The following is a 26,479-nucleotide window of genomic DNA, read 5'->3' on the forward strand; positions in this document are numbered from 1 at the left end:
CCGGGTTTTTTTCTGATTTCTTTCTGAAACTTTTGATAAATCAATATTTTTTTTAGTTAATATTTAAAGATTGGCACAACTAATTTGGATCATCATCGTCATTTTTTTTTTATTTCTACGCGTAAGATGGCGAGAGAGAGAGAGAGAGATTTCTTTGATGGACGAAGTTGCGAGAGAGAGAGAGAGACCATTTAGGTCCCGGTCTGCTGTTCAAGGCAAACCACACATAGTTCATATTGTGACACACAAGTGTCGTATTATTATTATTATTGAGCCAAGCGAACAAGCAAGCTCAAAGGACCTTGTAAAGTAGATCACAGGTTTTTATTTTATTTTTTCTTTCTTGCACACACACACACACACACTGGTTGCACACATATGGCTATTTGTTTGATCGATCCAGGAGGGAGAGTGTACTAAAAAAAAATACATTATAATAATCACCCATAAAGAAGCTAGGGTAGCAAGGTGCCTTGGCGGTATTTATATGCTTTGATTGTTTGGTAAGCATTTTCACGCTGGTTCAAGATATATTTGTGTGTTGTATTTTTTTTGTATTGCTAGACAACCAATAAACAACCAACTCAGAGTCCATAAGATATTCGAATCTTCCACTGTGTAACAATGTATGAACCTAGTCCAAGTTTGTGTGTGTGGTGAAACAAGTCAAAGTTTATCAATGCTATGTGTGTGTGTGTGTGTATGTGTTAATCATCGTCTGATGGATGATAATGATCGTTGTTGTTTCGGTCTTGATGGTGGTGGTGGTGGTGGTAGCCGTGGTCTTCGTTGTCTTCATCGTTATCGTTCTGGTCAAACAAGCCAACTAAGAGAAAATATTTACACTACTAACCAAAGAAAAGACTAAGTCCACATAGAATATTGATGATAGCTAAAGAAAAGAAGCAAAGTTAGTTTTTTAACACAACACAAAACAGGTAGGTTGTGCAAATCGATGGTCAGTGGCAATTTTTTTTTTTTTTTTTGGTTGGGTTGTTGGTGGCCATCATCATCTCAGTTGTCAATAACTCTAGTTTGTTGCCATACACCAATAGCAATTGTGAAATTGGTTCGATTCATTGAATATCGATCATCACATTATCGTTTGTCTATTGTATATCATTCAAACAATCCAGTTGAAAATTGGATCAATCAAAACTATTCATTATAATCACATCATATTACACAGTGACAGCCATACTACCTGTATTTATAATATGTGCTGCTAAAAAAAAAACAATTTCGAATGTTGCCATTATAAACGGCAATGTTATCATTATCCATATATAATAGCAATCACCTAGCTACCCGATAACCATCGCATCAATATTTCCCCCTCCCGAAAGGAATCATTCCTTTCAACCATCACCATTATCATCATCATCATCATCGAAAATATTATAGTAACAACAGCATCGATCAAGATCATAAACAAGAGAGAACTTTGGGATTATTACACACAACCACTACTTACATATATCAATTCGATTCAACAGCAACAACAACAACAACAAAAAAACATCACAAACTTGCATCTCCCTTGTGTCCACCACACTTTAATTTAACGACAAAGAAGGTAAACTCGTTTTCTTCGATTTGAATCGACAACAACAACAACAACAACGAAGACGACGACGACGACATCATCATTATTCTGTTGAGTGTGTTCTTTTTGTTTCTCTGTTATGTTTTTTTCTATTCTTCAGTATTAGCATCCCATATTTTCATTGTTTTTGGATCGGAAACCTTTGACACTTGTTGCATAGCAAATCAAGTGTTTGTGATGTTTCGATTGCAGTAACCATTTGGTAATTATCAATAGGTATCGATAATTTTTTGATATAGATTTCATAATAACTAATTCATAGCTTTTATGTTTTTGAAAAGTATTTTAACATTATGCATCTGAAATCTGGTTCTGAAACAACAAATCACACAAATAATAACAACACGAACAACAATGGTAATGCGATTGTTCGTGTTGATACCGCTGCCGATGAAGGTCTTGATGAACTGTTCAAAGCGGTTATGAGCCCTAATGATGGTCAATCACGCTTACCACAACAAGTACCTATGCGACAACGTCGATTGCCGCCATCATTTTTCCGTCCACCATCGGCTGCATCATCAACGAATTCATTAGCATCGGCTAGCCATTCCAGAGAATCATCGCTAGATGGTGGATATCAATCACAGGGACAAACACCAATCACACCGAATACGAACGGTGGTGGCCAGAATAAAATCAACAATTCGCCTCTTATCGGTTACAATGCAGCCAATGGTTTGGCCATCATACATCCTAGAGCCAATTCATCGCCGGCTGCATTACCACCGGCTTCTTTAAATACTGGTGGCTCTGCTACTAATAACACATCATTAAATGGACAGGGTACATTTGGTTCAAACGATTTAAAATCATCCAACGACTCGGCCGCAAATCAAATTTCACATTATCGACAAATGAGCTATGATTTGGATCAAATCCGATTACCAGATGGTTGGGAAATGTCCTATACGGCCAGTGGTGAACGATATTTTCTGAATCACAAAGAAAAGACAACCACTTGGGAAGATCCACGGAAAAAAATTGTCGAAGAAATGTTACGACGTTCAACACCACCGCCACCACCACCACCACCAGCACAGCCAATCATTCAATCAGCAACAACAGTGCCTACTGTTTCTATACAAGCTGCTAATCAAGTGACATCTTCGACCGTTGTATCGGTTCATGGTGGTGGTGATCAAGAACATCTTTCCTATATCGATCCATCCATTGTTCCACTGCCGGATGGATGGGAACAGGCACAAACATCTTCCGGTGACATATATTTCATCAGTCACATTGATCAAACAACAACATGGTTCCATCCAAGTATACCAAGAAATCTACAAATGAAACGTATACAACAACAAAGTTGTTCCATACAACCGCCGCCATTCCAGAATAGTTCAAATATACCACCGGAATTGGTTGTGGCATTGAAAAATATGAATACTTCATGTCAAACACCACCAACGGTGACAGCTACTGCTAGTACAACACAAACACAGAATCCATTAGAAATGGCATTGAAATCTCAACAGAATCAACATTTACGAGATCTCGAACTTGAACGGGAACGAATGAAACAACGACAAGAAGAATTACTACAAAGTTCATTGTTGAATAGTACGGCTTCCAATATTATGCTATCATCATCCACTGAGGCAGCTGCATCACCATTTTTGTCATTACAAAATGAATGTCATTCTCGACAGGAAAGCATCGATTCAGGCTTAGATCTAGGAAATTCAAGCAATTTTTCAATGCCACACACTCCGGATGATTTTCTTCGCATGTCGAATAATACAGCCACATCTACTGCTGTTGCTTCAGTGGCCACAGCAACAAATCCACCAAATACAAATACAGCGGCCATATCTGATGATATTGCTTTTGAAAATATGCAAATATCTGGACTGGATTTAGATTCCGAATCAATGGATTTTATGCAAGGTCTTGATATGGATCTATTGTCCAATGTAGAGGAGCTATTAAATTCTAACAAAGATAATATAATGACATGGCTTTAGATATACACACACTCATTTTAATTGTATAGAATTTAACTATTGTCATATTTTTTTTTACTGTTTTGATAAAAACAATTCAATATATAACAACAACAACAACAAACAACGACAACAACAAACAACAACAACAAGATTTTTTAATAATGACACACGACATTTCACATGTTATTGGAAACGATAATAATGATGATAACATTTATAGTGATAATGTATGTTTGTGTCGAGCCATATTTTCAAACACACACATTTTTGGTCAATCTGTGTTACACGAACATTGTATTCCTATTGTGCCATTGAATTATTCCAGAGATTTTTTTTGTTTTTTTGTTTTTTTTCTGCAAAATACACATTGAAATCCTTGGATAATCGGTCCATGCATCTTTTATTTTATTTTTTTTTTACCGTTTTGGTGCCAAATCCAATTCATCCATTTTCAGCATTTTCTTCATTCATTCATTCATCACTTTTCCTCTCTCTCTCTCTCTCTCTCTCGTCTAACTCTCCATATCCTGAAGAAGAAGAAGAAAAAAAAACCTGATGATGATGATGATCCTGCCCTATCTTTCATATATTATATAATAATAATGATGATAAATCCCGAATGAATAAATTTTGTATTTGCGTAAAAAAAAATTGTTCGATTTATATACTTGAGATGCACGAGAAAATCATCATCATCATCTCATATAATGTCCATCATTGATGAACAAATATAAAAAGGGATTGCCCATTATAAAACATTCATTGACCGCAATTTTGGATTTCCAAACAAAAAAAAAAAATAAAAAAAATCCGACATTATGGATTATTCACAATTACAGGGTGTCTGTTTCATCATTATCATTATTCATTATATAAATTTCTTCATAATAAAAAAAATTAACTTGTGAATGAATGATCCGGTTATCGGATCGATGCGAAAAATGTTCAAATGTTATTTTTTTTTTTTTGTTTGTTTATTGTCGTCAACACAGTTTGCTGTTATTTTGATCGAATCCGGGATTTTATTTGATTTTGCCATTATCAACATCATCATCATCATCGTTGTTGTTGTTGTTGTTGTTGCTAAGTTTAGTAGATGAGAAGAAAAAAAAAATTGGCCATTTTTGTCCAATTTTTCTTTAAAATATACCGAACATTGAAGAGGAAAAACCAAATTGACGAACACAAATGATGAATAGCCAACAACAACGACAACAACAACAACGACGACGATGATGATGATGAAAGAGAATGAAAACGATTCGCAAAATAGCTCTATTCATCATCATCATCATCAAAATAACAACAACAGTAAATATTTAGCAACAAGTGTGTGTGTGTGTGTGCGAAATCCTATAACTAATGGCACGACAAAATCTTGACGCGAATATTTTCTTTATTCATTTTTTTTTCGAACGTTAGGATCATCATCATCATCATCATCAACATCATCATCCGAATCGAATAAGTGTTTGGGCTTTAAATGAATGAATGAAACAAAAAAAAAAACGAACGAGAAAGAGAGAGAGAGAGAGAGGTAGAGAGAAAAGAAATTCAATAGAATTTAATGAAAAGAGATTTTTTTTTCGGCAATAAAACCAGTTTCCAATGGTTTTCGAGAGAAATAAAAGAGACATAGAAAATGATGATGGTGGTGATGATGATGATGGTATCCACCTTTGACTTGGACGCCGAGTCCGTGTTTTCGATGTGTCTATGTTTGTGTTTTCATCATTTGAAATGAAAAATTAATGATTATTGCATTTTTGCTACGGCTACAACGACGACGACGACAACAACAACAACAACGACAACAAACAAATGATTAATCAGCGAATGAAATTTTTCTCCAATCGGTTTTAATCTACAAGATTTCATCACCACAGAAGTGCAATATTGTATACGGTAGTCGATTGTAAGAATCTATTCATCATCACCAAAAAAAAAACAAAACATATCATCATATTCATTGCCTTTCTAATCAATAATGTGAAAAAAAATTCATCAATCTTAAACGATAAAAAAAACATTCTGCATACAATTTCCTTACCATCGAATCCTCAAATCGATTTACGAAATGTCGGCAGCGATACGATCAACATCGGCACGTCGTTTTGCGCCAACCACCTATGAGAATATTTGCAATCGTTGTGGTCATCTTGTTTATTCGGCTGAAAAGATTGGCCCATTAAAAGATTTTACATTCTATCATCATGGATGTTTTAAATGTGTTGCATGTGGATCAAAATTAACATTGAAAACTTATTACAACAATCAACAAGATCAAGATGATAAAGAGGTTTGTTGTTTTATGTTGTTTCATTGTTTATTTTTTTTTCAAACAATCAATGTCATATGATGAAATCTTCATAGAGTTGATGACCATTCTCAGTCTTGAATTTTTTCAATTTTCAAACAAAACAAAAACTCTGTCATGGCCAAGATTTTGTTTTTGTTTTTTTGTTTTTGCATTAATTTAATTGCAAAAAAATGGAGAATTTTTACATTGTTATGGCAGATGGCAGTGTTTTTATCAGTGTTATTTTTAGGACTGAATTATTTGTGCGCTATGTGTGATTATGATCAAAAAAAAAAAAAAAAAAAAAAAAAAATACAAACATGACAGGTGAAATGTTGTTTCTGTTCGTGGAATTCAAAAAATGTTAATCGATTCAAACATTATTATGAATTTAATTTGAAATTTGAAACCATTTTTGTATTCGATTCAGGTTTATTGCCAAAGTCATGTGCCGAAAACGGGCCCTGGCCATTTAGATGGCCAATCTGTCGGCATTAAAGCGGCATTGAATGTACCGAAAAAGAATCACCTGATCAATGAACAGATACGTGTATCCGGTTCGAAACCAGCATTAAGCACGGATGCTCTGACAATCAAACAAGCTATGGGAAATCATTCAGATCAATCAACATCGGGCAAACCACATTACTATCCTGCCGGACATTTTGATGCATCAGCTTTGCATATACAACATGCTGTCAATCAAACAAAATTGAATCGATCCACCAACGGTTTACGTCATAGTGTTCGTCCGGGCATCGAAAGTCGTATAAATGATTTTCTTGTAAGTTTTTTTTCCCCCATTTGCATAATTCATTTTTATTTTATCATGCTGTTTCTATTGGTTACCATCGATCGAATGAATGAATGAATGATCATCATTACAATCAATCCAGCCCAATATAGCTAATAATTTAACTTGAATATATCATGACAGATGAAAAGGTCCATATAAAAACGTTTGTCAGAACGTTTAATTTTGTGACAATGAATGTGCAGTTAAATTAACCACCATTTTTTTTTATCGTCCTAAATCGACATACAAACATGATTCATTCATTCATTGGTTGGTTGGTTTGCTGACTGAATGTCTGTATATATCATGTTCATTATCATTATCATCATTATTTTAAGGTTGTAGTTTTCCAGTAAAAAAATACATCAAGTCTAATGACCAAGTTAATGTTTGTACTGATCACCATTATAACTTTTTTTTTAAATGATAATGATGATCATTCATTTGAATTTGAATTTGAATTTTCAGTCTATTATATTGGTTGTAGGTATATTTGGGAGAAAATAATTGAGACATCATTTATGAATGATGAATTTTTTTTATTTCTTTTATACCAAAAATTTAAAATTTGATCATTAACATGGCATATTTTTGTTGTTGTTGTTGTTGTTACTTATGGATTTGTTTTTATATCCCGATTATATAATAGGATTCAGAAACGCAAAGAAAATTAGAAATGCTTCATCGTGATGAAGAAGATGCATTATATAGGCAATTCTCGAAAAAAAGAGCTGAAGAAGTATCGTATATAAATACCGAAATCAAAGAAGAATGGGAAAAAGAACTGGAAAAATTGACATCAAAATTTATTTGCGAAATGAATAGCCGTAAAAAGAGAATATCTACTGATGAAGAAAAAGCATTGACCATTAGACATCAAAAAGAGAAAGATGATCTGGAAAAAAATATGACAATCAAATTTGATAAGAAAAAAGAATCATTAGCGAAAAAATTATTAGAACAAGAGCGACATGCAACGGCCGAATTAGTGGAAAAACAAAGTAAAGAAATGATGAATCTGATAACGGCCAAATTGCAAGAGTTTTCCGTAAATAAATCCTCTTCAAATGAAAATGGTTTGAAAAATAAAGATAGTCGAAACCGTAATGTAAGTTTGTTGCTTTTGTTGTTGTTGTTGTTAATAAACTAATCGCCATTCAATTGTTGTTTAGCGGTCAAATGAACCAATCGAATTGCCGAATGAAGAGAAGCCCTCATCGATTGCATCGGCCATTACAATGGATCATTCATATCCATCACAGCCACCAGCACCAAGCATAACATCGATTTCCAAATTGGACATTTATAATGATCCTAGTGTTTTTGCTGAATTAGATCAAGTGGCCATCAATGTGGGTATTCTTTTTTTTTTTTGAACAACCATTTTCATCAATCAATATTATCTATTTCATCTACAATCATAGGTGGCACGCGAAGATCAGAAAACATTTACCGATTTGGTCAGACAATTGACAGCAAATTGTGTGACCGATGTGGAAAAATCTCGTGCAATATTTCGATGGATAACTGTCAAAAATTTGAATACAATTAAATTTGATGACAATGTTTCGGCCGATACACCAATGGGAATATTACGTGGTATTAAACATGGTACTGAAAGTTACCATGTCCTATTTAAACGTCTATGCAGGTAATTAATATATGATATTGGCTTTAATCCCTTCCAACACTCGAACATATTTAACGCTTGACCCAATAACAAAATTGACCATTAATAAATGAATAGGGATTTATTTATTTGATAATTATAACATGCATCTTATGTATGTCTTTCTAGCTTTCGACTTATTTTATTTTGACTAATTTCATATGATAACCATGCAAGCATAACAATCCTTAAAATGATTTCATGTCTAGTGAACAAAAACAAAAAAAAAAGATCTTTCCAATTATGACAATTGAAATGATATGAAAAAAACCTTGTTGTTGTTTTGACCTTTTTTTCGTTGTTTTCGTTGTTTTCATTTACAGTTATGTTGGCCTTCATTGTGTGGTCATTAAGGGATATTCGAAAAGTGCCGGCTATCAACCGGGTGTACATTTTGAAGATAGTCGTTTTCGTAATTCATGGAATGCTGTATATGTGGCCGGAAGTTGGCGTTTCGTCCAATGTAATTGGGGTGCAAGACATCTGGTCAATGCTAAAGAAGTGGGCAACCGATCAAGCTCATCATCATCCGCATCATCATCAACATCATTATCATCACCATCATCATCGATGGCCAATCATCATCAATTGTCATCGAACAATAGTGCAAAATGTACAACCGATAGTCTACGTTATGAATATGATGATCATTATTTTCTTACTGATCCTAAAGAATTTATTTACGAATTTTTTCCCTTACAACCGGAATGGCAACTATTACGATGTCCGATTAGTTTACGTGAATTTGAAGAGCTACCATTTGTGCGATCACTATTCTTTCGATATGGTCTTTATTTTGTGGACGAAGATATACAGGCCATATTGAGAACAGACAGTTCCGGTGCTGTTACCGTTCGAATAGGAATGCCAAGCTATATGACACCTAGCCTTATATTTCATTATAATCTCAAATTGATTGAAAATTATGCCACTGGCATACGCAATGATAATGGTACCGATACATATGATGGTGTAGTATTGAAACGATTCGTCATGCAAACGGTAAGCAGCAATATTGTCTCATTTCGTGTCCATTTACCCGGTTCCGGTTCATATATCATGGATATATTTGCCAATTCAACAACGCCAAAAGAATATGTTACCGGTGAACCGATGAAATTCAAAAGTGTTTGTAAATTCAAAATTCTATGCCACGAACTGCATACAGTGATGATTCCGTTACCAGATTGTGCTAGTGGTGAATGGGGCCCATTGAAAGCCACACGTTTGTTCGATCTGGTCCCATTGACACATGAAGAAGCGTTGATTTTTTCGCCACGTGATCTTGAAATTCAATTCCGTATGTCACGACCATTGACTGATTTTATGTCATCATTACATAGAAATGGTTCAGATGAACGTAAACTAGCTCGTTTCGTAACCGTATTGATCGATGATAATGATGATCTAGTTTCATTTCGAATCACTTTTCCTGATGAAGGCCAATATGGTCTAGATATTTATACACGTGAACAACATTCGAATGAAATGTACAACATTGATAAGCAATTGCTAACACATTGCTGCAAATACCTCATTAATGTATCGTTTGCAAACATGACTAAAGTCAAATAACTTTTCTGATGATTAACTGTTCTAGTGATCACATATCCATCCATCATCATCATTCTATCATTCTATTCTATTATTATTATTATATACGTGTTTGTGTTGTACATAAATGCAAAGAGATCGTTTGGAGAAAAAAATGTTTTATTTTATTTTTTTTTTAATTGTTTCAAATTTTTTTTTGTTGAAAATCAATATTTACATATTCCACAAAAACACAACTTTTATATGAGAAAAAAAAAGAAATAAACAAAGAAATGGCCGACTGTTTTGCTCAATCATCAAACATCTGGTGATAATTTTGGAAACGGGTTCTGTTTCGATATGACCAATTTCTGGTGTTGTAATGAAATGTAGCCTTTTAATTTATTATCGGCAATCAGATTGGCCAAAAGACAATGTACTTCTTCCATTGTCATTTTGTCATCATCGGCCAGTTCGATTCGGTTACGATTTGATTGATAATAATTGATGGCATCCACAAAATGATTCAAAGGTATCTGATGATTTTGAACGATTTTGGCCACTTTTTTGAATATATTTCGATATACTAATACTTTTAATTTTTCCAATGTAAAATAGATACCATAATAATAGAAAAATTCTGAATTCTTTTCGATGGCCTGATCAAATTCATATAAATTACCTTCTTTGATTGAGGCACATAAATCTTCGAATTGCAATAGGTTGTATTGTTGTAAAATGGTTTTGGTAGGCAAACAACCAGAATAAAGCATTTTGACTGGTATCAAAAATATCAATATGATACGGCGATTTTTTTCCATTTTAGGTAGACATTTTTCGAATGCAAAACTCAACAAACGATCAGCTTTTCTATAGTCCGAATCATACAATGATTTCATCCCGGTGAAATATGAATATGTAACACGTTCAGCCAATGTGAAATGTTCATCGATATTAGCGTTTTCCAGTGCACGTACCAATGGTTTGTATAGATTTAATTTGTTGATTTTGAAATAAATTTTAAACAATTGATTGATAATGTTCATCATTCCTTTACGTTTGCTAACCTCGATCGAAGTTCGAGAATCATTGGCACATACACGGAACAGATTCATCAGATGTGATGCTGCTTCTTCAATGTTGGCGTCTGGTTGAGCAGATTTTTTATTCGTATTCGCCGAGGCCGTTGTATCTGCACAGATGGCCAATTTACGAAGTTCGATTGAAGCCATATAAACGGCTGGAAGCATCCAATTTTCTTCTTTAGATTGAGTCAAAACTTTGACCAATGCTTGAATCATTGAACATTGATGGCCAAATGCCAGTGCATAATTTCGGCCACTAATCAATACTTGCAATGACAAAAAATGATTCATGACAACATCATCCCATGGTGAGTCTAATATTTTGGCCACCGAATTTTCCAAATTCTGATTATTCACCAACGTGTTTCGTAAATCATTTGTTAATGAAAATTTTTCCAAAGACAAAATAGTGGCAAGCTCATTACCATCTTGTTGAAAGATTAAAGATTTTATATCATGAAGTAAATTATTCAATGGATTATTTTTGAAACCAAAATGATTCATTTTTTTAATTTTTTTTTTAATTTTTTCATTGACGTTATAATCAAAAAAAACATGACAATGCTGATGCTGTTGTTTTTGAAATGAAACCCAGTTTGTACGTTGAAAGTCATTTATTAACAAACGATTAATTGGTTATGGTTAATAATATACAATGCATCATCATCATCATCATTATAAATTTTTTTTTTTCATTTTCTTGTTGAATTAATACTTGAGTGAAGTGAACATGTCATCGAAGATATGACCAAACCCAAAAAAAAAAATGATTTGATGATTAAATCGAATGTGTTTACAATTGTACCCTTGTAACGATATTTTAGCTATAAAGAAGCCAACATTCGATCATATATTCCTATATGATTATAGTGCACATCAAAAGATTGGCATTTTGTTTTCTTTGAACATAGAAAAAAAAACATTCAAATTTCCATCATTACAATATGAATGTGAAAAATAATATTTTCATCCACATGTTTTTCGGTTTGGCCTTTTTTATTTCAGGCTTGTTTATCAATGTGATTCAATTCATTCTATACAACACGTTGGCATGGATCGATATACAACGTTTCAGGCGAATCAATTTTTATTTAAACTATTCAATGTGGTCACAAGTTGTTGCGTTAGGACATTGGTGGGCCGATACCGAATTGACCATTTATTATCCGGATGAAAATTCTTTAAAACTTTCCGCTCCAAATCATATGCTATGCCTGATGAATCATACATTTGAAATCGATTGGGTCATGTCATGGCTGGCCGTTGATCATTATCAAAAACTTGGTGTATGTTTATTATCATAATCATTTTTATTCTGTTTGTTTGTTTTAATCATTTTTGAATATATTTAGAATGCCAAATCGTTTGTGAAAAGATCATTACGTTTCATACCAATAATTGGTTGGAGCTGGATATTTGGCGAATTCGCCTTTCTCGAACGAAATCTGGAAAAAGATTCGGCAAACATTGTGAAAGCATTGAAAAATTTCCTACAATTCGAACATCCTACATCGTTGTTATTCTTTGCCGAAGGTACCAGATTTACGGAACAAAAACATGAAAACAGTATCCAATTTGCTAAAGAACGTGGCCTACCGGAACTCAAATATCATCTATTACCACGGCCCAGAGGTTTTAACTTGGCCGTTCGAACATTCAAAGAAGAAAGTATGTATGAAAGATTTTTTTTCTCGATTTATTCATTGATTGTTATTATTATTCTATGAAGAAAAAGATGTTCTAGTCGCTCAAATTCAATTGAGATTTCCCAAAAATCAACCTGAACCATCATTTACAACATTATTACGTGGCGATAAATTAAAAGCCGATATGTATGTACGCATATTTCCGTTGAGCGACATTCCAACCGATAGTGAAAAAGAAACCACTGATTGTCTGTACAAGATTTATCAAAATCAAGTGAGTATATAACCTTGACACAAATAATAAATGAATATATATCATTAATTTGTAATAATAAAATTAAAAAAAAACAGGATGAATTGGCTGATTATCATGAAAAAAATGATTGCTTTCCTGGCGTCAAAACGGTCGTTCATCGTCGAAAGGCATCATTGTTGAATCTGATGGCATGGACTGGCGTTACATCCATACTGTTGCCATATCTATTGGCTAAAATTGTAATCAACAGTAGTTGGCTTGTTATCAGCATCATTGCTGCCATTATCGTATTTGGTCTGTTCTCATTCAAGATGATGATCGATTCGACCAAAGTGAATAAATCATCATCTAGTTATGGTATGGAGAATAAGAAAAAACAACAATAGTTTCACATTCTATTTTCCAATATAATTGTCATTGTTATACTTGAGAAAAAAAAATAAGACTTTGAAATTTAATAATAAATATATGTCTAAATTTTTATAATGTGAATGAAGAAGGATAAAATGATTTTTAATCAACCACTCATAATATGCCGTACAAATTCTTCATAATGAATATTACCATGATTATCTTCTTGGCCGGCCAATAGCTGTTCAACTTCATCGTCGGTCAGTTTTTCGCCCAATGTTGTGAGTAAATGTCGAAGTTCAGCTGATGAAATGTAACCACTTCCATCTTTATCAAAATGTCGTAATCCTTCAATAAAATCTTCGGCCGTATCCGTTGATCTTGATTTTGATATTGTCTGTAGTATGGGCAGAAAAACTTCGAATCCAATTCGTTCATCTGTAACAATGAATTTGGATAAATTTCATAAATCAAAACAACATTAATCATCATCATCATCATACCGGGTTTCAATTGACTGGAACATTTTTTCACATCATTTTCGGTGGGATTCTGTCCCAATGCTCTCAATACATCGCCTAATTGTGAAACGTTTATTTTACCATCACCTTTATTATCAAACAAATAGAATGCCTCTTGAAATTCTATGAATCAAATGGTATCAATTTAATAATTCACAATTTTTTTCACAGAAAAAAAAAACATACCAAGAATTTGATCTTCCGTAAAGTTGACCTGTAGATAAACGAAAAAAAACGAATAGGAATTATGGACGTGGAAGAATCATTTTTTCTTCTATACAAACCATAGTTGCCAAGTTACAAATCGAAATGGCTTTAATTGAGAAAAAAAAAAGATTTATATTTGTCAACGGTTTTGATTTGTGTGTTGCAATCAAAAGACAAAAAAAAATCCCAAAACTATTATTAATCAGCAATGAAATATAAAATCAAAAAGACAACAGGCATCAAAAAAAACAAAAAATAAAACGATAAACCTGTCAAACCAGTGCTCAAATTGACCGTATTTTCTCGCTTTCATATCACTGATTTTCGGCTATATGCACAAAAATATATTGGTCGAACAAAACCAGACCACTAAGCAAACATAACAGTAGAAAAGCGCGAATTTACGATAATTGTCACCGGTTCTGTCGAAATAGACTTTTTTTTAAGGATTCGAATTTTTTTTTTTTTTTTTTTTGGTTTTTTTGTTTGAAAATTCTGATTTTATTTTACAAAAGATTGCTCATAATTCAATATATATGGCTTTGATTTGATTGACTAGCATGTTGAAGAAATATATCAATGGACACATGGAAGAATGGTGATAACGAGATATGATGATTATGATAGTGGTCATTCAATTGGTCCGACAAAGTCAACAAGTGAATGAATGGATTCTATGAATGAATTTCATTTCCGAAACAAACAACAAGAGAAAAAAATTGAATAAAAAATAAAAATAAAAACTCCAATCATCATTGATTATAATGTTACATTCGTTTTTATGGAATATGTACAAGAATGATAACAAGAATTTTTTTGTTCAATTAGCAAATTAACCCTGATGAGAAATATTGGTTTGGCGTAAGGGGCAGCATCAATGAATTCTTCCTTTTTTGTTATTGCTTGATGATTACTTTTCACTGTTATTATCATCGAGATCATCATCATCATCATCATCGTCATCATCGATGCTATCAATATTATCCATTTCGATACCGAAATCCTGTTGGCTATGTCCTCCTTGGTCCGACGAATTTTCACCAAAAGTTTCGAATGATTTGATTTGATCATCAATATTATTATTATTGTTATGATTACTATTATGCAGTGATATCGTTATATTTGATTCATCACTACCAGCCAAACTGATTGCACCACAACTATCCATCGGTTGTGTACCGTTTCTGATAATGTTATTATTCTTACGTGAACCACCGGAACTACTACGTCTCCATTCCATAAGTTGTTTCTTCCATTTGGTTCTGTGAATAAAAAAAAACAAAAACAATATCATCAATCATGTTCACATTATATCATCTTACCTTCGATTTTGAAACCAAGTTTTGATTTGGACTTCAGACAGATTAAGTGCACAAGAAAGCTCGATTCGTTTACTTACAGTCAGGTATTTATCATTCTTTAATTTTGATAAAATCATTTATTATTTTTTTCAATTCAAATCATAACATAATGTTATTATTATTATTAATTCTTAACTTACTTGAAATTCGGATTCAAGACGTTCCAATTGTTTAGTATTGTACGCCTGTCGTGGACGACGTTCATTCATAACGAATTTTCGTCCATTCGCAGAATTGTTGTTGTCATTTTTATTATTATTTGTTGATGATATCGATTTCATATCGATCGTCGCTTTTTTATTATTACTACTATTACTATCGTTTGATCTGTTTGCCACAGATGGCGATGCAATCGTTTCGAAAGACGTTGATTTCAATGTTTCGCCCGCGATATTCGCCAATTTTGTATGTTTCTTATTGTTGGTAGAATAATTGTAAACATGGATATCAGCAGATTTGTTTGTTGTAGGCGATATTGGAGAACATTTATCACCATTAGATGGAATGTTGTGTAATGAGCTATCATTCTGCGACATTGCCTTGAATAACATCATTGATGAAATGTATTGACAATAGGCAAATATATCCAAAGCGGCCATTTGTTGTTGTTGTTGTTGTTGTTGACTATTGCTACTGCTATTATTTGGTCCAATCAATGAATATAAACCATCATCATTGCCATTATTATGATTATGATTATTATTATTGTTGTTGGTGATCAAACCCAATAGGTTAGGTTTGAGTGCTTCAATAATATTCTTATCATGCATCACTTGATGGGCGGCATTTTGATGATGCATCAATACATCGCCAAGTTGCGATAATCTGGTCGCACGTTCATTCGTATCATTCGTGCCAATCTTATCACTCATTATATTCTTGATTGAAAACTTTTGACAAAATTTCATAGATTAGTTGTGAGTTGTAGTAGTAGTAGTCAAGTTTGGTCATCATTGAATTTGAACAAAATAAACTTACTTTGAGATCCATGATGTAATGAAAATAACTTGTTGTTGTTGTTTCTCTCGTTTTATTACAAAAAAAGAAGAAGATTCAGTTGATGAATTTCATTCGTTGTGCATTAGTTGTTTTTTTTCAATTTCATTAGTCGAATCATTTGACAATGTCCAGATTAATTTGACTATCTAATTTTTTTTTTTCACTAGAATTACCGGGATATATGTTGCGAAGAAGAAGCAAAATTCGAATGAAATGTCTGTGTGTGTGTATGTGTGTGTGTGTGCATGTGTGTATGTATTGTATGTGTGTGTGTATGTCATTTAGTCATTCAATTTATTTTATTCAATGATTCAGTCATAATTTTAGCTAAGCGCCAACACAGAATCAAATTGATTGGTGTAGCATAGACACTTGAACACACATTTGCGATTGCCTATTTAAGTATTTAATAGTTCCAGTTAGTAGAGTAATAACAACAACAACAACAACGACAACGACAATAGGGAACAAACACCAAATGTAGCAGCTGTAATGCATCAATAACATTATCAACATTAAACGACATCATCAACACGACATCTGCAACAATAACGATTACTTATACAAACAGAATCAATGTCTATATGAATGTATGAGGCTGTGATAGGCCGATTGAATAATAATAATAGGCAAAGCGAAAAAAAAATCTGCCTGATCTGAACCCGAAAATGGCCAGACAACCAATGAAACGATGTTGATAGTGTGATGGTGATGGTGGAATTGAATGGAATGGATCCGAAACCAGAAATGAAACAAATCGAATCTTGCCATATAACACCATTGAATGCCACCATTTTATATATTAAAATGGCAATGGATCGTATATTGGCCAAGGCAAAATTGCTAAATGATGATGATGATGGTGGTGGTGGTGGTGGTGGTCCGCTGGTGGTAGCATCATTATCAATATACATCCATTATACGACTATCTATGTATGTAATATACACACACTTATAACATTCACTAAATAATAATCACAAAAAATAGACCAATTTGCCATTACAGTTAAACCATTCATTCATTCATTCGTTCAATTTATACTGTAAATCAAAATATGCATGCATAACGTTTAGTTAAATCATAATTCCATTTAATAATAATAATAATAATAATAACTAAACTAAAAAAAAGCAGAAGCAATAGATGATGATGTCGCCACAATTCTGACAATTCTAAACAGTAGAATCAGTGTTAGTATATTGTTTGTCGTGATCAAATTGAATTCCATCATGTGTATGATGTAGTTGATAGGAATTGATGAATCCAATTTTTTTTTCTATCATTTGGATCTAGATTTTCATCTTTTTTTTCATTTTTGATTTTGGATTCCTTTTTTTTTATTTCATTAGATTTTTTTTTTCTTTTTTGTCGAAATGCTATTCCTGTAGAACAAAATGACGAAAGTAAAGTAATTATTATCCAATATATGAAAGCACAGACAGGCTTGTTAGTCCTGGATGAATGACTATGACTATTATTATTACTAAAAAAAAAAGTTCCACGCCTTGGATCACAAGTGGCCCATTTCACTGTCTGTGTGTGTGTGTGTGTGTGTGTTATGACTCTATTATCTCCAACACACACACATACACACACACACTACTAATATGTCAATGCCGTCAAGATTCTATATAACATAAATGGATACATTTTGCTCCATTCTTAACAACAACAGCAATTTTCGAGAAGATAAAAATTGCAAGTTGAATGAAATGAAGCTTTACCAGAATTCTGCTTCAATTTTTATCTCCCGCTCGGTTCGGTAATTGATGGCAATCACAAAACAGTTATCAAATAGTAGACTCTATTTAATAGAGTGAAAAAAAAGGAATGAAAATGAGTGAAGCAAAAATGATATTAAATGCCTTACTAACTATATCTATCTATCTATCTTTCGTTTTTCACATAATTGAACATAAAGTTTTTCTCATTCATTCATCCATTTTTTGAACATAAACGTTTTAAATAATTTTTTTTCTTTTTGGATAGTTGAAATTGAGCATTAATTGTCGTGCGCCATTTACCATATCATCATTGTAGATATTGTCCATATATCACAATTACAAACATGTGGCCATCCCAACCCCTACCTTTTATACTATTGTATGAGTGTCATTGTTTTTTTTTTTAGTTTGATTTTTTTCCATTCAAATTAGTTAACGATTACCGAACATCTACAGCCATAGAATTGCGCTTGTCTCAAACTTTATTCAATGACTGTATAAAATGCATTGATTGTAACATTTGCATCGTTGTTTAGAATCTATACATTAATAATTCAATGTATGTATGTCTGTATTTTGTGTGTGTGTTGTTGGCTTGTTTTTATATGCTATGTTTCTGTTATCTACATTTGTACAGCAGACTAATTTATTTCACTGTGTTTGCTTTTCAAGATTATTCTTGTTTTAACGATTCAACCGAGCAAAAGAAAAAAAAGAAAAAAGATTTTTCCAATAAATGTGATATTGTGTATTATATTATAGTAGACAATTATAAAACTAGGCAATTATAGTAAAAATTGAGAAAAAAAAATTCCTACATGGATACAGTAGTGTATATATGAATCGATTCGATCGATCCAAATGAACGTACCAGAATAAAATAAAAAAAAAGAATCGAATGTAACTTTTTTTTTGTTTTTTTTTTTTTGTTTTTTTGTTTTTTGTTTTGGTCGAATGATGAAATATTAGTAGTTTTATTAGTTTTGAAAAAAGACAATAATAATTTTTTTTTTAAAGTTGAAAACTTAATCCTTGCTATACAAAATAAATTCTTATTTGTTATATATTGTCAATGATGATGATAAATAAACGCAGTGGAGATGTTGGCTATTTCATTTTTTTTACAGGAATAAAAAAAATTCCTTTATGTAGAAAAAAAAGTGTTGAATATATTGAATATCGTCGAGATATATTCAAAAACAATTTAAATTGTCATTGATTATTTGTATTTAGTGTTTAGTGTTTGCAAAAAAAAAACTGGAATTTGTTGGCCGGAAATGGCAACTATTAATAAAATTGACATTTACAACATATGTAACTTGGCCTAGTAACTAATAAACTATATACTATTATATATAAAATCTAAGCAACATTTTTTTTTCTTTTCTTTCATTTCAAATAATAATGATATGTTTAAATGATATTGTTTGTCTGGATATATATCTATATTTGACAATTATGTTATTGACAAGAGAAAAAAAAAATAAACGTATCTACTTTTTTGGACACATTCCATTTTCGATTTCGGATTCCAATCTTGACAATCTTAATGGCCATCACTATTACCATTATTGCTCACTCTTTCTCTTTTTCTCTGTAACACACACACACACTAATTGAACATATCAATGATGGTATAAGATGGCAATGGATGGGGGATTTATGGAATGGAATCGATGATGCTTGTTTGATGCCTTATTGGTCGGCAGGCCTTAGTTGTCGTTTGTCGATTCTTTTTATCGTTTTTCTCCATTTGATTCTCGACCATTCACTTTACCTTAATTGAATTGTAATATCTGGCCAATTCTTTCTCTCTCTCTCTTTTTTTCTCGCAATACACATTTATATGAAACGAGAAAAAAAAGTTCCAGAATGAACAAAATGGGATGAGAAAAGCTTTTATTATATCTTTGTAAAGAAGAAAAATAGTTATTAGTGGCTAACAACTGCCAACTAATATATAAACTATATACACGATTCATGTCAATCCATCGTCATTCGTCTTTTTTTTATACTTAATTGCTAAAGCAATTCATTCATTTTTTTTTTATTCGTCGTTGTTCTGTTGCCATCCATGAGCATTTGATGTTTGGTTGTTATCGTTGTAATAAACCACCTATAGGACAATACATATTATATTTCATTCACCAAATTTTCAGCAGCAGCAATAGTCCAGAAAAAAATGATACCATCAAAAAAAAAAATTGATATCCACTAAAATTTCATTCATCAGTTTAGATTTAGATGGAGTCAACTTACTTTTGATTTTAGTTTTCAGTTTTTTTTATTCGAATCCAATCAATGAATGAACATGGGCGGAATTCGAATAGATAGATAGATAGATAGATAGATAGAGAGAGAGAGAGAGAGAGGTAAAAGGAAAAGGAAAGGCATTCCAAGCAATGTAATCCTATTATTAATATATGTATGTGTATCGGTGATAGTAAGAATAATAATCTATAAAATATATTAAATTATACTCTGACTACAAAAGATTTCTTTTTCATTTCATTTTTTTTTTTGTTCGCTAATTTTTTTTTCTTCATCTCCATCATCATCATTGCATCTTTGTTTGTTATTGTTATTTTTCATTTTTCTCTTTTGCTCTTTGGTTTATACATATGTCTGTGTACGTTTACTATTACTACTACTACTATTATTATTATTAAATTTATTATCATCATCATCAGAAGAAGAAAAAAAATGGCATTTTCCATCTCTCGATTCTTGATTCTAGTGTTGTTCCTATTTCGTTGTTTTTTTCATCATCATCATCATCATTATTATTATTATTGCAATATTGTATGTTTGCCTGAAATACAATCGCTGCTGTCATTGATTATGATGATGATGATGATGTGATCATGCACATAGAAATAGAAATAGAGAGAGAGAGAGAAGAATGAATTTTCATTTTCATTTTCATAGGCTTAAACATCCAATAGGGTTATGTGTGTGTGTGTGTGTGTGTGTATGAAACAATTTTGGATAATTGTGTTTTTATTGTTATTTTTATTTTTTTTTTACATAAAACAGAAAAACAGAAATTTTCAGCATAAAAAATATATATAGAAGGCAAGACAATCTATGGTATATAGCGATAATTATGAAATCATTCATTCAATGTTATATCAGTTGGTGTGTGTGTGTGTTTTTTTTTTATTTGGCTGTTAAAGCATTTATATTTAAGCACTTTTTTTCAAATCGACATGGCCTAGGCCATGTAATTACTGTTTATAATCATTATATATCAAAAACGTGTACTTTTTTTTCAATTCAATTCATTTCATTATATACAAACAGAATGAGCGAGAGAGAGAGAATCTGATGTGTATATATTTTTTTTCAATAGTGCCCATTCTCATTATTCTGAAATTCATTTCTATTGCTGATATGTTTAATTATTTGCTGATAGCGCACGAATAATCATCATCAAAAAAAAAACGAAAGAGAATCTAGTCTAGAATTAATATATGTATGAATTTGCCATTGAATAAAAATACTTTATTCAAACAGAGACATACATAACATGAACGAATTGGAATAGTCCAAATGTTTGCAAACAACAAGTTTTTTTTTTCATCACTAATAATAACATTATATTAAGGCAAATGGGCAATTGTAGCCGGGTTATTGTTGTTGTTCACTATATATAGTGTGTGTGTGTGTGTATGTGTGAATCGGTACCGTTAATAGAAATAAAACACCTTACAATTAAGTGGATGTAATGTTGTTATATGCATTTTCATAAGAAAAAAATTCGAGACTAATGAAATTATATTTTTGTTTCACACATCATCAAAATGATTATTATTTACGAATAAACTCTTGTGATGCATGTAATTCATACAATTCCCATGTTTCAGCTGTTGTTGAAAATATTTTGAAAAAGTTTTGGATCATTTTATGAAAAAAATTCATTCTGGTTAGCAGTGTTTTTGTAACTTATGACAAATATAACAAAAAAAAAATTTTCCCTAATTTTTTTTTGGATTGAAAAAAATTTTATCTCTTGCCATTCTAGAATGATGATCCTTATTGCAATCATTAAATGCAATTTGTTCAATTACTGTGTACATGTTTTCATTTTAATGCAGATATCGGATTGCATGCATTAATATACTAAATTAATTGTCAATTAAAATGGTATTTTATTAATCGTTGATTCAATAAAAAAAAATCAATAATAAACTACATGATGACGAGAGGAAATAGATTTGATATATAAAAAAAAATATAAATTGTAACGATGATAATGACAATGAACAACAAAATGGAGAATAAAAAGACAAAAAGTAAACTTTTTTTTTTATTCTGGCATTCTGCTTATCCTGATATGGAGACAGAAACAATTTTTTTTTGTTGTTGTTGTTGTTGGTGGTGGTATACAGAGAATTCTGGATCGTTGCCATCGTAATCGGATTTATCGACTCTAATATATAATGGGAATCAAGAAGAAGAAAAAAAAACTTTTTGATCGTGAGATTCTGGCCGTTTTTTTTATGGTTGTGTGTGTGTGTGTGTGCAATGAGCATTTTTTTTTTTATTGGTTCCCATTCGAAACAAAACTTTCTTTTACAATGATGAAGAATTTAAATCATCATCATCATTTTAATTAATTATTATCATTGGCCATCAAAATGAAATGAAAGTTATTATTAAATCGAATTGAATTTAGTTGAAATTGATGGCTGCAAAAAAAAATAATATAAATTGATTGTTATGTATTAAAATGAGTAATAATTGTAACATAAAAAAAAATAACTAGTCCACAAGGGAATGTGATTGGAGAAGAATTTTTTTTTTTTTTATTACATCATTCATTTAGAAAGAATTCTTTCGCTTGATTGACTGAGTTAGTCGAAGAATGATGATGATGATGATGAGAATAGGTATTAAATTATGGCCATATAGCGCAATGGCAATTTGCTCAATTTTTTTTTTATTATTATTATTCGTTGTTTGCAATAATAATGTGGCAAAGTTGAATGAGTTTGCAATGAATGATTCTATCTTTCTGGCTCATTCATCTATTTTTATTATATTGGAAAATAGTGTGCCATGTATATATATAGTTATTATAGCGTGTGTGTATTGCGGTGGTTCATCATGAATCGAGCATCTGGATCTTAATTTAACATGAACATCACATATATATAGACTATTAATTTTATATAAATTTCCTCCTTTTTTTTATCTCTCTCGTATCTCATTTTTTTTTTCGTTTGATGTTTATTAATGTTTTTCGTTTTTTTTTGTTTTGTTTATTCAATAGGCAATTAAATATTCTTTCTTGTCAGAGGAAAAAAGTTCTTAAGGGAATATTTTTTATATTTATATTTGTGTGTGTATGTGTTGGTTATTGAAAAATTGTTTTTTTTTTTTTTTGAAAAATTCTTAGTAAAATTAAATATAATATAATAATGGGCCTCATCCATTCATTCATCTTTTTCGCTAAGTAATTGTTCAATCTCTTTTTTTTCCAAAATAATTATTATGATTGGCCTTAGAGAATATTCTTTCTCGAAAAAAAAACTGAAAAACACATTTGCCTATTAATGTTTATATAAGTCCTCTCTCTATCTGTATCTGTATTTGTATGTGTGTGTGTGTTTTTTTTTTTTGTATCGATCGATATGGCACTCCATTTGGATAAATTAAATCCATTTAGCTTGTGTGCATTCTCTGTTGATTCACATATTAAATGCGATTCATGATGATGATGATGATAATGATGAACACATATATATATAAAAACCACTTATATAAGCATTATAAAAACGTTTAAACGATATTATCGTCAAACACACACACACACACACACTAAACATTGCAGAATCAGTGAAAAAAAAGCCCAGAGCTGATGTTTAGAGAAAGAATCGATCAAACTTTAGACTAGCTATCCATTTGTTACGATTGAAACAAATATGCCATGTATGTGTGTATATTATATGTCTATATGGATATAGTAATATATACGTGTAAACACGCAAACGTCACCAGAGATAACCGATAGAAAAAAAAGCCGTTTACATCATATCAAAAAGAAATATATTTAAAGGCTGTTTGTCCTCGATTTATTCATTCATTCATTCAATCTATCTATCTGAAGGCGAATACAATTTGTCTATCTAGTCATCATCATTGTATATATATCCTATCCTATTCTCTCTTCACACAAACAAATACAGTTTAAGTGTTATTAGAATTAGAATCTAATTTCAGTCCAAAATGTTAGAGGACCAAAGTTATTAACGATGATTGGATATACATTATTATTAAATGTCTATAGTTAATGTAACACTCTATTTTTTTTTACTATCAAGCAAAATCAACGTTTTTTTTCCGTTCACTATTAGATCAAATATATTTGTCTAATGTTGTTGCATCTATGGACCAATATCATGAATCCATATATACGGTACCAATATATTATATTATCATGAATGTTTGTATAGTCACAGTGATTCAATTGATTTAGTCTCACATTGAACAAATTATTATTATTATTATTATTATATCATACAGTCAGTCAATGATGACTGTTGTTGGTTGATTTTTTTTTCTTTATATAAGTGTGTATGTTGTCTAATTTGACAGGCAACGAAAAAAAAAAAATAGACTATGCATGCATCTACAAACATTGAATTGTAAATTGTGAATGGAATAAACACACTATAATACGTGTATATGTGTGTGTATATGGCTTATCTAAGCAATTTTTTTTATACCAACCATAGTATGATGATGATGATGTGAATAAAAGTGAAATTGATATTGAATGAATATTCGGATGAATTATGTTTATGTGTGCAATAAGGGAAAAATTGAATGAAAAAAAAAAAGTTTCGAACAACATTGACGACGACGACGACAACATTTTCATGTTTAGCTTGCATTCTTGATATATTAGTTTTATTATTATTATTATTATATCGTTATAGATTCTATATGGATTCGAAATATTTCCATTTGTGTGTGTGTGTGTGTGTGTGTGTGCAATATGATATAATCGGTCGGCATCTTGAATTTATTCTTTCGATTATCATCATCATCATCATCATCATGTAACTACAGTGAAGATGACACACACGCACACACACATGGAAAACTTTGCATTATAAAAAAATATTTCATAGGGAAATGAATTAATTTCAGAAGATTGTCGATCGATTTCCTAAATTGACTCAGTTTTTTTATTTTTTTATATATATATTCTTTTTCATTATTTATGGGCAAAATATTTTTGTGTGGATCAAATTGAATCAAATCAAATCAAAAGACTTGTAAGAATTGATTTTGAATTGAATTTATATTATTTTTATTGCTCTTATATTGAACATTTCTTTTTTTTTCTTTTATCGTTTTTTTTCTTCTTTTTTTTTGGTTATCACATTTTACCATTTACCAATTAGCCGCTTTAGATACAATAAGCTAAATAAAACAGTTTGGTACAGACATTTCTTTTTGTATATATAGACCATTTGATAAAATTTTTTCTCCGTTTTGTTATACCTCAATTTCATTCAGTTTGATTTTACAATTGAATGTGAACATTCACTCTTAGTCTTTGGTTTTTTTTTAAAAAGAAAATCAGGTTTATTTCTATTTACACACACTGCATTGACAGATGGAAATCCTATTGGCTGTTATTGTTTTTTTTCTGATATTGATGTGATGATGATAATGATTGCAGCAATTCTTTCACATTATTATGTCTATAGATCATCATATTTTTATTGTTTGTTTGTCTGGTTATTCTAACCAATCATCATTCAATCATTAATGTGTGTGTGTGTTTTTTTTTATTTATCTTATACGTGTTTCAACAATGAGATTGGATAAAAAATACAATTGCATATATATACTATTGCTATTACATGCAGTGAAATATAATAATTATTACAGATTACAGATGATTATTATATGATGTTTTTTTTCGAGATTTTTTTTTGCATTATAATACCGTTTTCATTTATTATTTTTTTCGTTTCGTTTTGTTTTGCTTTTGTTTTGTTTTTTGCTTTTGTTTTTGTTAGAGATGATGATGATGATAAAAACGAGACATTTCTCATCATAATGAGATGAAACAGCTTTAGCAGTTTTTTTTTAATTATTATTATTATGATGATGATAATTATCATTCATTCATTCATTCATTCATATAGTAAATATTATGGAAAATATGGAATGTGTGTCGAGAATTGAAAAATATGTCGTCGTCGCCTTTGTTTTATTATATGGTGGCAGATATCAAAAAAAAAACTTTTTTTTTTTGCTCCAAATTTATTTTTTCTTTCTGCTGCCATGTTGCCATGTTGTTGTTATTGTTGTTGTTGTTGTTGTTGTTGTTTATGATGGTGATGATAATTAATGAAGATTTAAAACAATTAATAATTTCAAACACCATTTTTCTCTATTTTTTTCCATCATAATGAGAATAATAATGTTTAGGGTGTGAAAAGCAATG

At 31.1% G+C, this 26,479-nt stretch overlaps 7 protein-coding genes across 11 annotated transcripts in view; 4 read left to right on the plus strand and 3 right to left on the minus strand.

Moving 5' to 3' along the window:
* The first annotated feature begins 1,017 nt into the window (after nucleotides 1–1,017).
* On the plus strand, nucleotides 1,018–4,212 carry LOC124500243 (transcriptional coactivator YAP1). 4 transcript variants are annotated; one of them, XM_047064295.2, is made up of 2 exons: nucleotides 1,018–1,822; nucleotides 1,888–4,212. In XM_047064295.2, exon 2 carries the CDS (start codon nucleotides 1,900–1,902, stop codon nucleotides 3,577–3,579), a length of 1,680 nt encoding a protein of 559 aa, XP_046920251.2. In that variant the 5' UTR covers nucleotides 1,018–1,822; nucleotides 1,888–1,899; the 3' UTR covers nucleotides 3,580–4,212. The 4 variants fall into 4 exon arrangements, with proteins under 4 accessions (XP_046920251.2, XP_075590902.1, XP_075590901.1 ...); XM_075734787.1 differs by having other exon boundaries at nucleotides 1,482–1,808; nucleotides 1,869–4,212; XM_075734786.1 differs by having other exon boundaries at nucleotides 1,656–1,822; nucleotides 1,869–4,212.
* A 1,082-nt stretch (nucleotides 4,213–5,294) lies between these two features.
* Nucleotides 5,295–11,473, plus strand: Hil (peptidase hillarin). Its single transcript, XM_047064265.2, has 6 exons — nucleotides 5,295–5,860; nucleotides 6,291–6,644; nucleotides 7,306–7,764; nucleotides 7,829–8,008; nucleotides 8,081–8,307; nucleotides 8,649–11,473. The coding sequence occupies exons 1-6, from the start codon at nucleotides 5,639–5,641 to the stop codon at nucleotides 9,898–9,900; spliced, it is 2,694 nt and encodes an 897-aa protein (XP_046920221.2). The 5' UTR covers nucleotides 5,295–5,638; the 3' UTR covers nucleotides 9,901–11,473.
* Nucleotides 10,021–11,447, minus strand: PCID2 (PCI domain-containing protein 2). Its single transcript, XM_047064266.2, has one exon. It carries the CDS (start codon nucleotides 11,445–11,447, stop codon nucleotides 10,176–10,178), a length of 1,272 nt encoding a protein of 423 aa, XP_046920222.1. The 3' UTR covers nucleotides 10,021–10,175.
* A 94-nt stretch (nucleotides 11,474–11,567) lies between the features above and the next one.
* Nucleotides 11,568–13,337, plus strand: LOC124500225 (1-acyl-sn-glycerol-3-phosphate acyltransferase gamma). 2 transcript variants are annotated; one of them, XM_047064268.2, is made up of 4 exons: nucleotides 11,568–12,229; nucleotides 12,296–12,611; nucleotides 12,673–12,863; nucleotides 12,941–13,337. In XM_047064268.2, the coding sequence occupies exons 1-4, from the start codon at nucleotides 11,888–11,890 to the stop codon at nucleotides 13,229–13,231; spliced, it is 1,140 nt and encodes a 379-aa protein (XP_046920224.1). In that variant the 5' UTR covers nucleotides 11,568–11,887; the 3' UTR covers nucleotides 13,232–13,337. The 2 variants fall into 2 exon arrangements, with proteins under 2 accessions (XP_046920224.1, XP_075590911.1); XM_075734796.1 differs by having other exon boundaries at nucleotides 11,588–12,229; nucleotides 12,679–12,863.
* Nucleotides 13,018–26,479, plus strand: part of Ephrin (ephrin) — a 109,426-nt gene continuing 95,964 nt past the window's right edge. Inside the window, exon 1 of the mRNA XM_075734794.1 lies at nucleotides 13,018–15,329. The gene's annotated coding sequence lies outside the window, so the exon portion shown is untranslated. The remainder of the gene's footprint in view (nucleotides 15,330–26,479) is intronic.
* On the minus strand, nucleotides 13,272–14,210 carry Mlc-c (Myosin light chain cytoplasmic). The gene is made up of 4 exons (XM_047064269.2): nucleotides 14,002–14,210; nucleotides 13,904–13,931; nucleotides 13,700–13,840; nucleotides 13,272–13,634 (listed from the first exon to the last, which is right to left on the minus strand). The coding sequence occupies exons 1-4, from the start codon at nucleotides 14,002–14,004 to the stop codon at nucleotides 13,363–13,365; spliced, it is 444 nt and encodes a 147-aa protein (XP_046920225.1). The 5' UTR covers nucleotides 14,005–14,210; the 3' UTR covers nucleotides 13,272–13,362.
* On the minus strand, nucleotides 14,644–17,152 carry LOC124500224 (uncharacterized). The gene is made up of 4 exons (XM_047064267.2): nucleotides 16,264–17,152; nucleotides 15,426–16,175; nucleotides 15,247–15,341; nucleotides 14,644–15,186 (listed from the first exon to the last, which is right to left on the minus strand). The coding sequence occupies exons 1-4, from the start codon at nucleotides 16,273–16,275 to the stop codon at nucleotides 14,835–14,837; spliced, it is 1,209 nt and encodes a 402-aa protein (XP_046920223.1). The 5' UTR covers nucleotides 16,276–17,152; the 3' UTR covers nucleotides 14,644–14,834.

The sequence above is a fragment of the Dermatophagoides farinae genome, chromosome 10 (assembly GCF_024713945.1).
Source record: "Dermatophagoides farinae isolate YC_2012a chromosome 10, ASM2471394v1, whole genome shotgun sequence".
Taxonomy (NCBI): domain Eukaryota; kingdom Metazoa; phylum Arthropoda; class Arachnida; order Sarcoptiformes; family Pyroglyphidae; genus Dermatophagoides; species Dermatophagoides farinae.

What these genes read in the sequence shown, in the direction of transcription:
- LOC124500243 (XM_047064295.2), top strand. Translation starts at nt 1,900, where the DNA reads ATGCATCTGAAATCTGGTTCTGAAACAACAAATCACACAAATAATAAC.
- Hil (XM_047064265.2), top strand. Translation starts at nt 5,639, where the DNA reads ATGTCGGCAGCGATACGATCAACATCGGCACGTCGTTTTGCGCCAACC. An exon ending in GTCGTATAAATGATTTTCTT is followed by an intron (nt 6,645 to 7,305) that starts GTAAGTTTTTTT and finishes ATTATATAATAG; the next exon opens with GATTCAGAAACGCAAAGAAA. An exon ending in AAGATAGTCGAAACCGTAAT is followed by an intron (nt 7,765 to 7,828) that starts GTAAGTTTGTTG and finishes ATTGTTGTTTAG; the next exon opens with CGGTCAAATGAACCAATCGA.
- PCID2 (XM_047064266.2), bottom strand. Translation starts at nt 11,447, where the DNA reads ATGAATCATTTTGGTTTCAAAAATAATCCATTGAATAATTTACTTCAT.
- LOC124500225 (XM_047064268.2), top strand. Translation starts at nt 11,888, where the DNA reads ATGAATGTGAAAAATAATATTTTCATCCACATGTTTTTCGGTTTGGCC. An exon ending in ATCATTATCAAAAACTTGGT is followed by an intron (nt 12,230 to 12,295) that starts GTATGTTTATTA and finishes GAATATATTTAG; the next exon opens with AATGCCAAATCGTTTGTGAA. An exon ending in TCGAACATTCAAAGAAGAAA is followed by an intron (nt 12,612 to 12,672) that starts GTATGTATGAAA and finishes TATTCTATGAAG; the next exon opens with AAAAAGATGTTCTAGTCGCT.
- Mlc-c (XM_047064269.2), bottom strand. An exon ending in TACGGAAGATCAAATTCTTG is followed by an intron (nt 13,841 to 13,903) that starts GTATGTTTTTTT and finishes TTTGATTCATAG; the next exon opens with AATTTCAAGAGGCATTCTAT. An exon ending in TTCCAGTCAATTGAAACCCG is followed by an intron (nt 13,635 to 13,699) that starts GTATGATGATGA and finishes TCATTGTTACAG; the next exon opens with ATGAACGAATTGGATTCGAA.
- LOC124500224 (XM_047064267.2), bottom strand. An exon ending in GTCTTGAATCCGAATTTCAA is followed by an intron (nt 15,342 to 15,425) that starts GTAAGTTAAGAA and finishes TCAAAATTAAAG; the next exon opens with AATGATAAATACCTGACTGT. An exon ending in ACTTGGTTTCAAAATCGAAG is followed by an intron (nt 15,187 to 15,246) that starts GTAAGATGATAT and finishes TTTTATTCACAG; the next exon opens with AACCAAATGGAAGAAACAAC.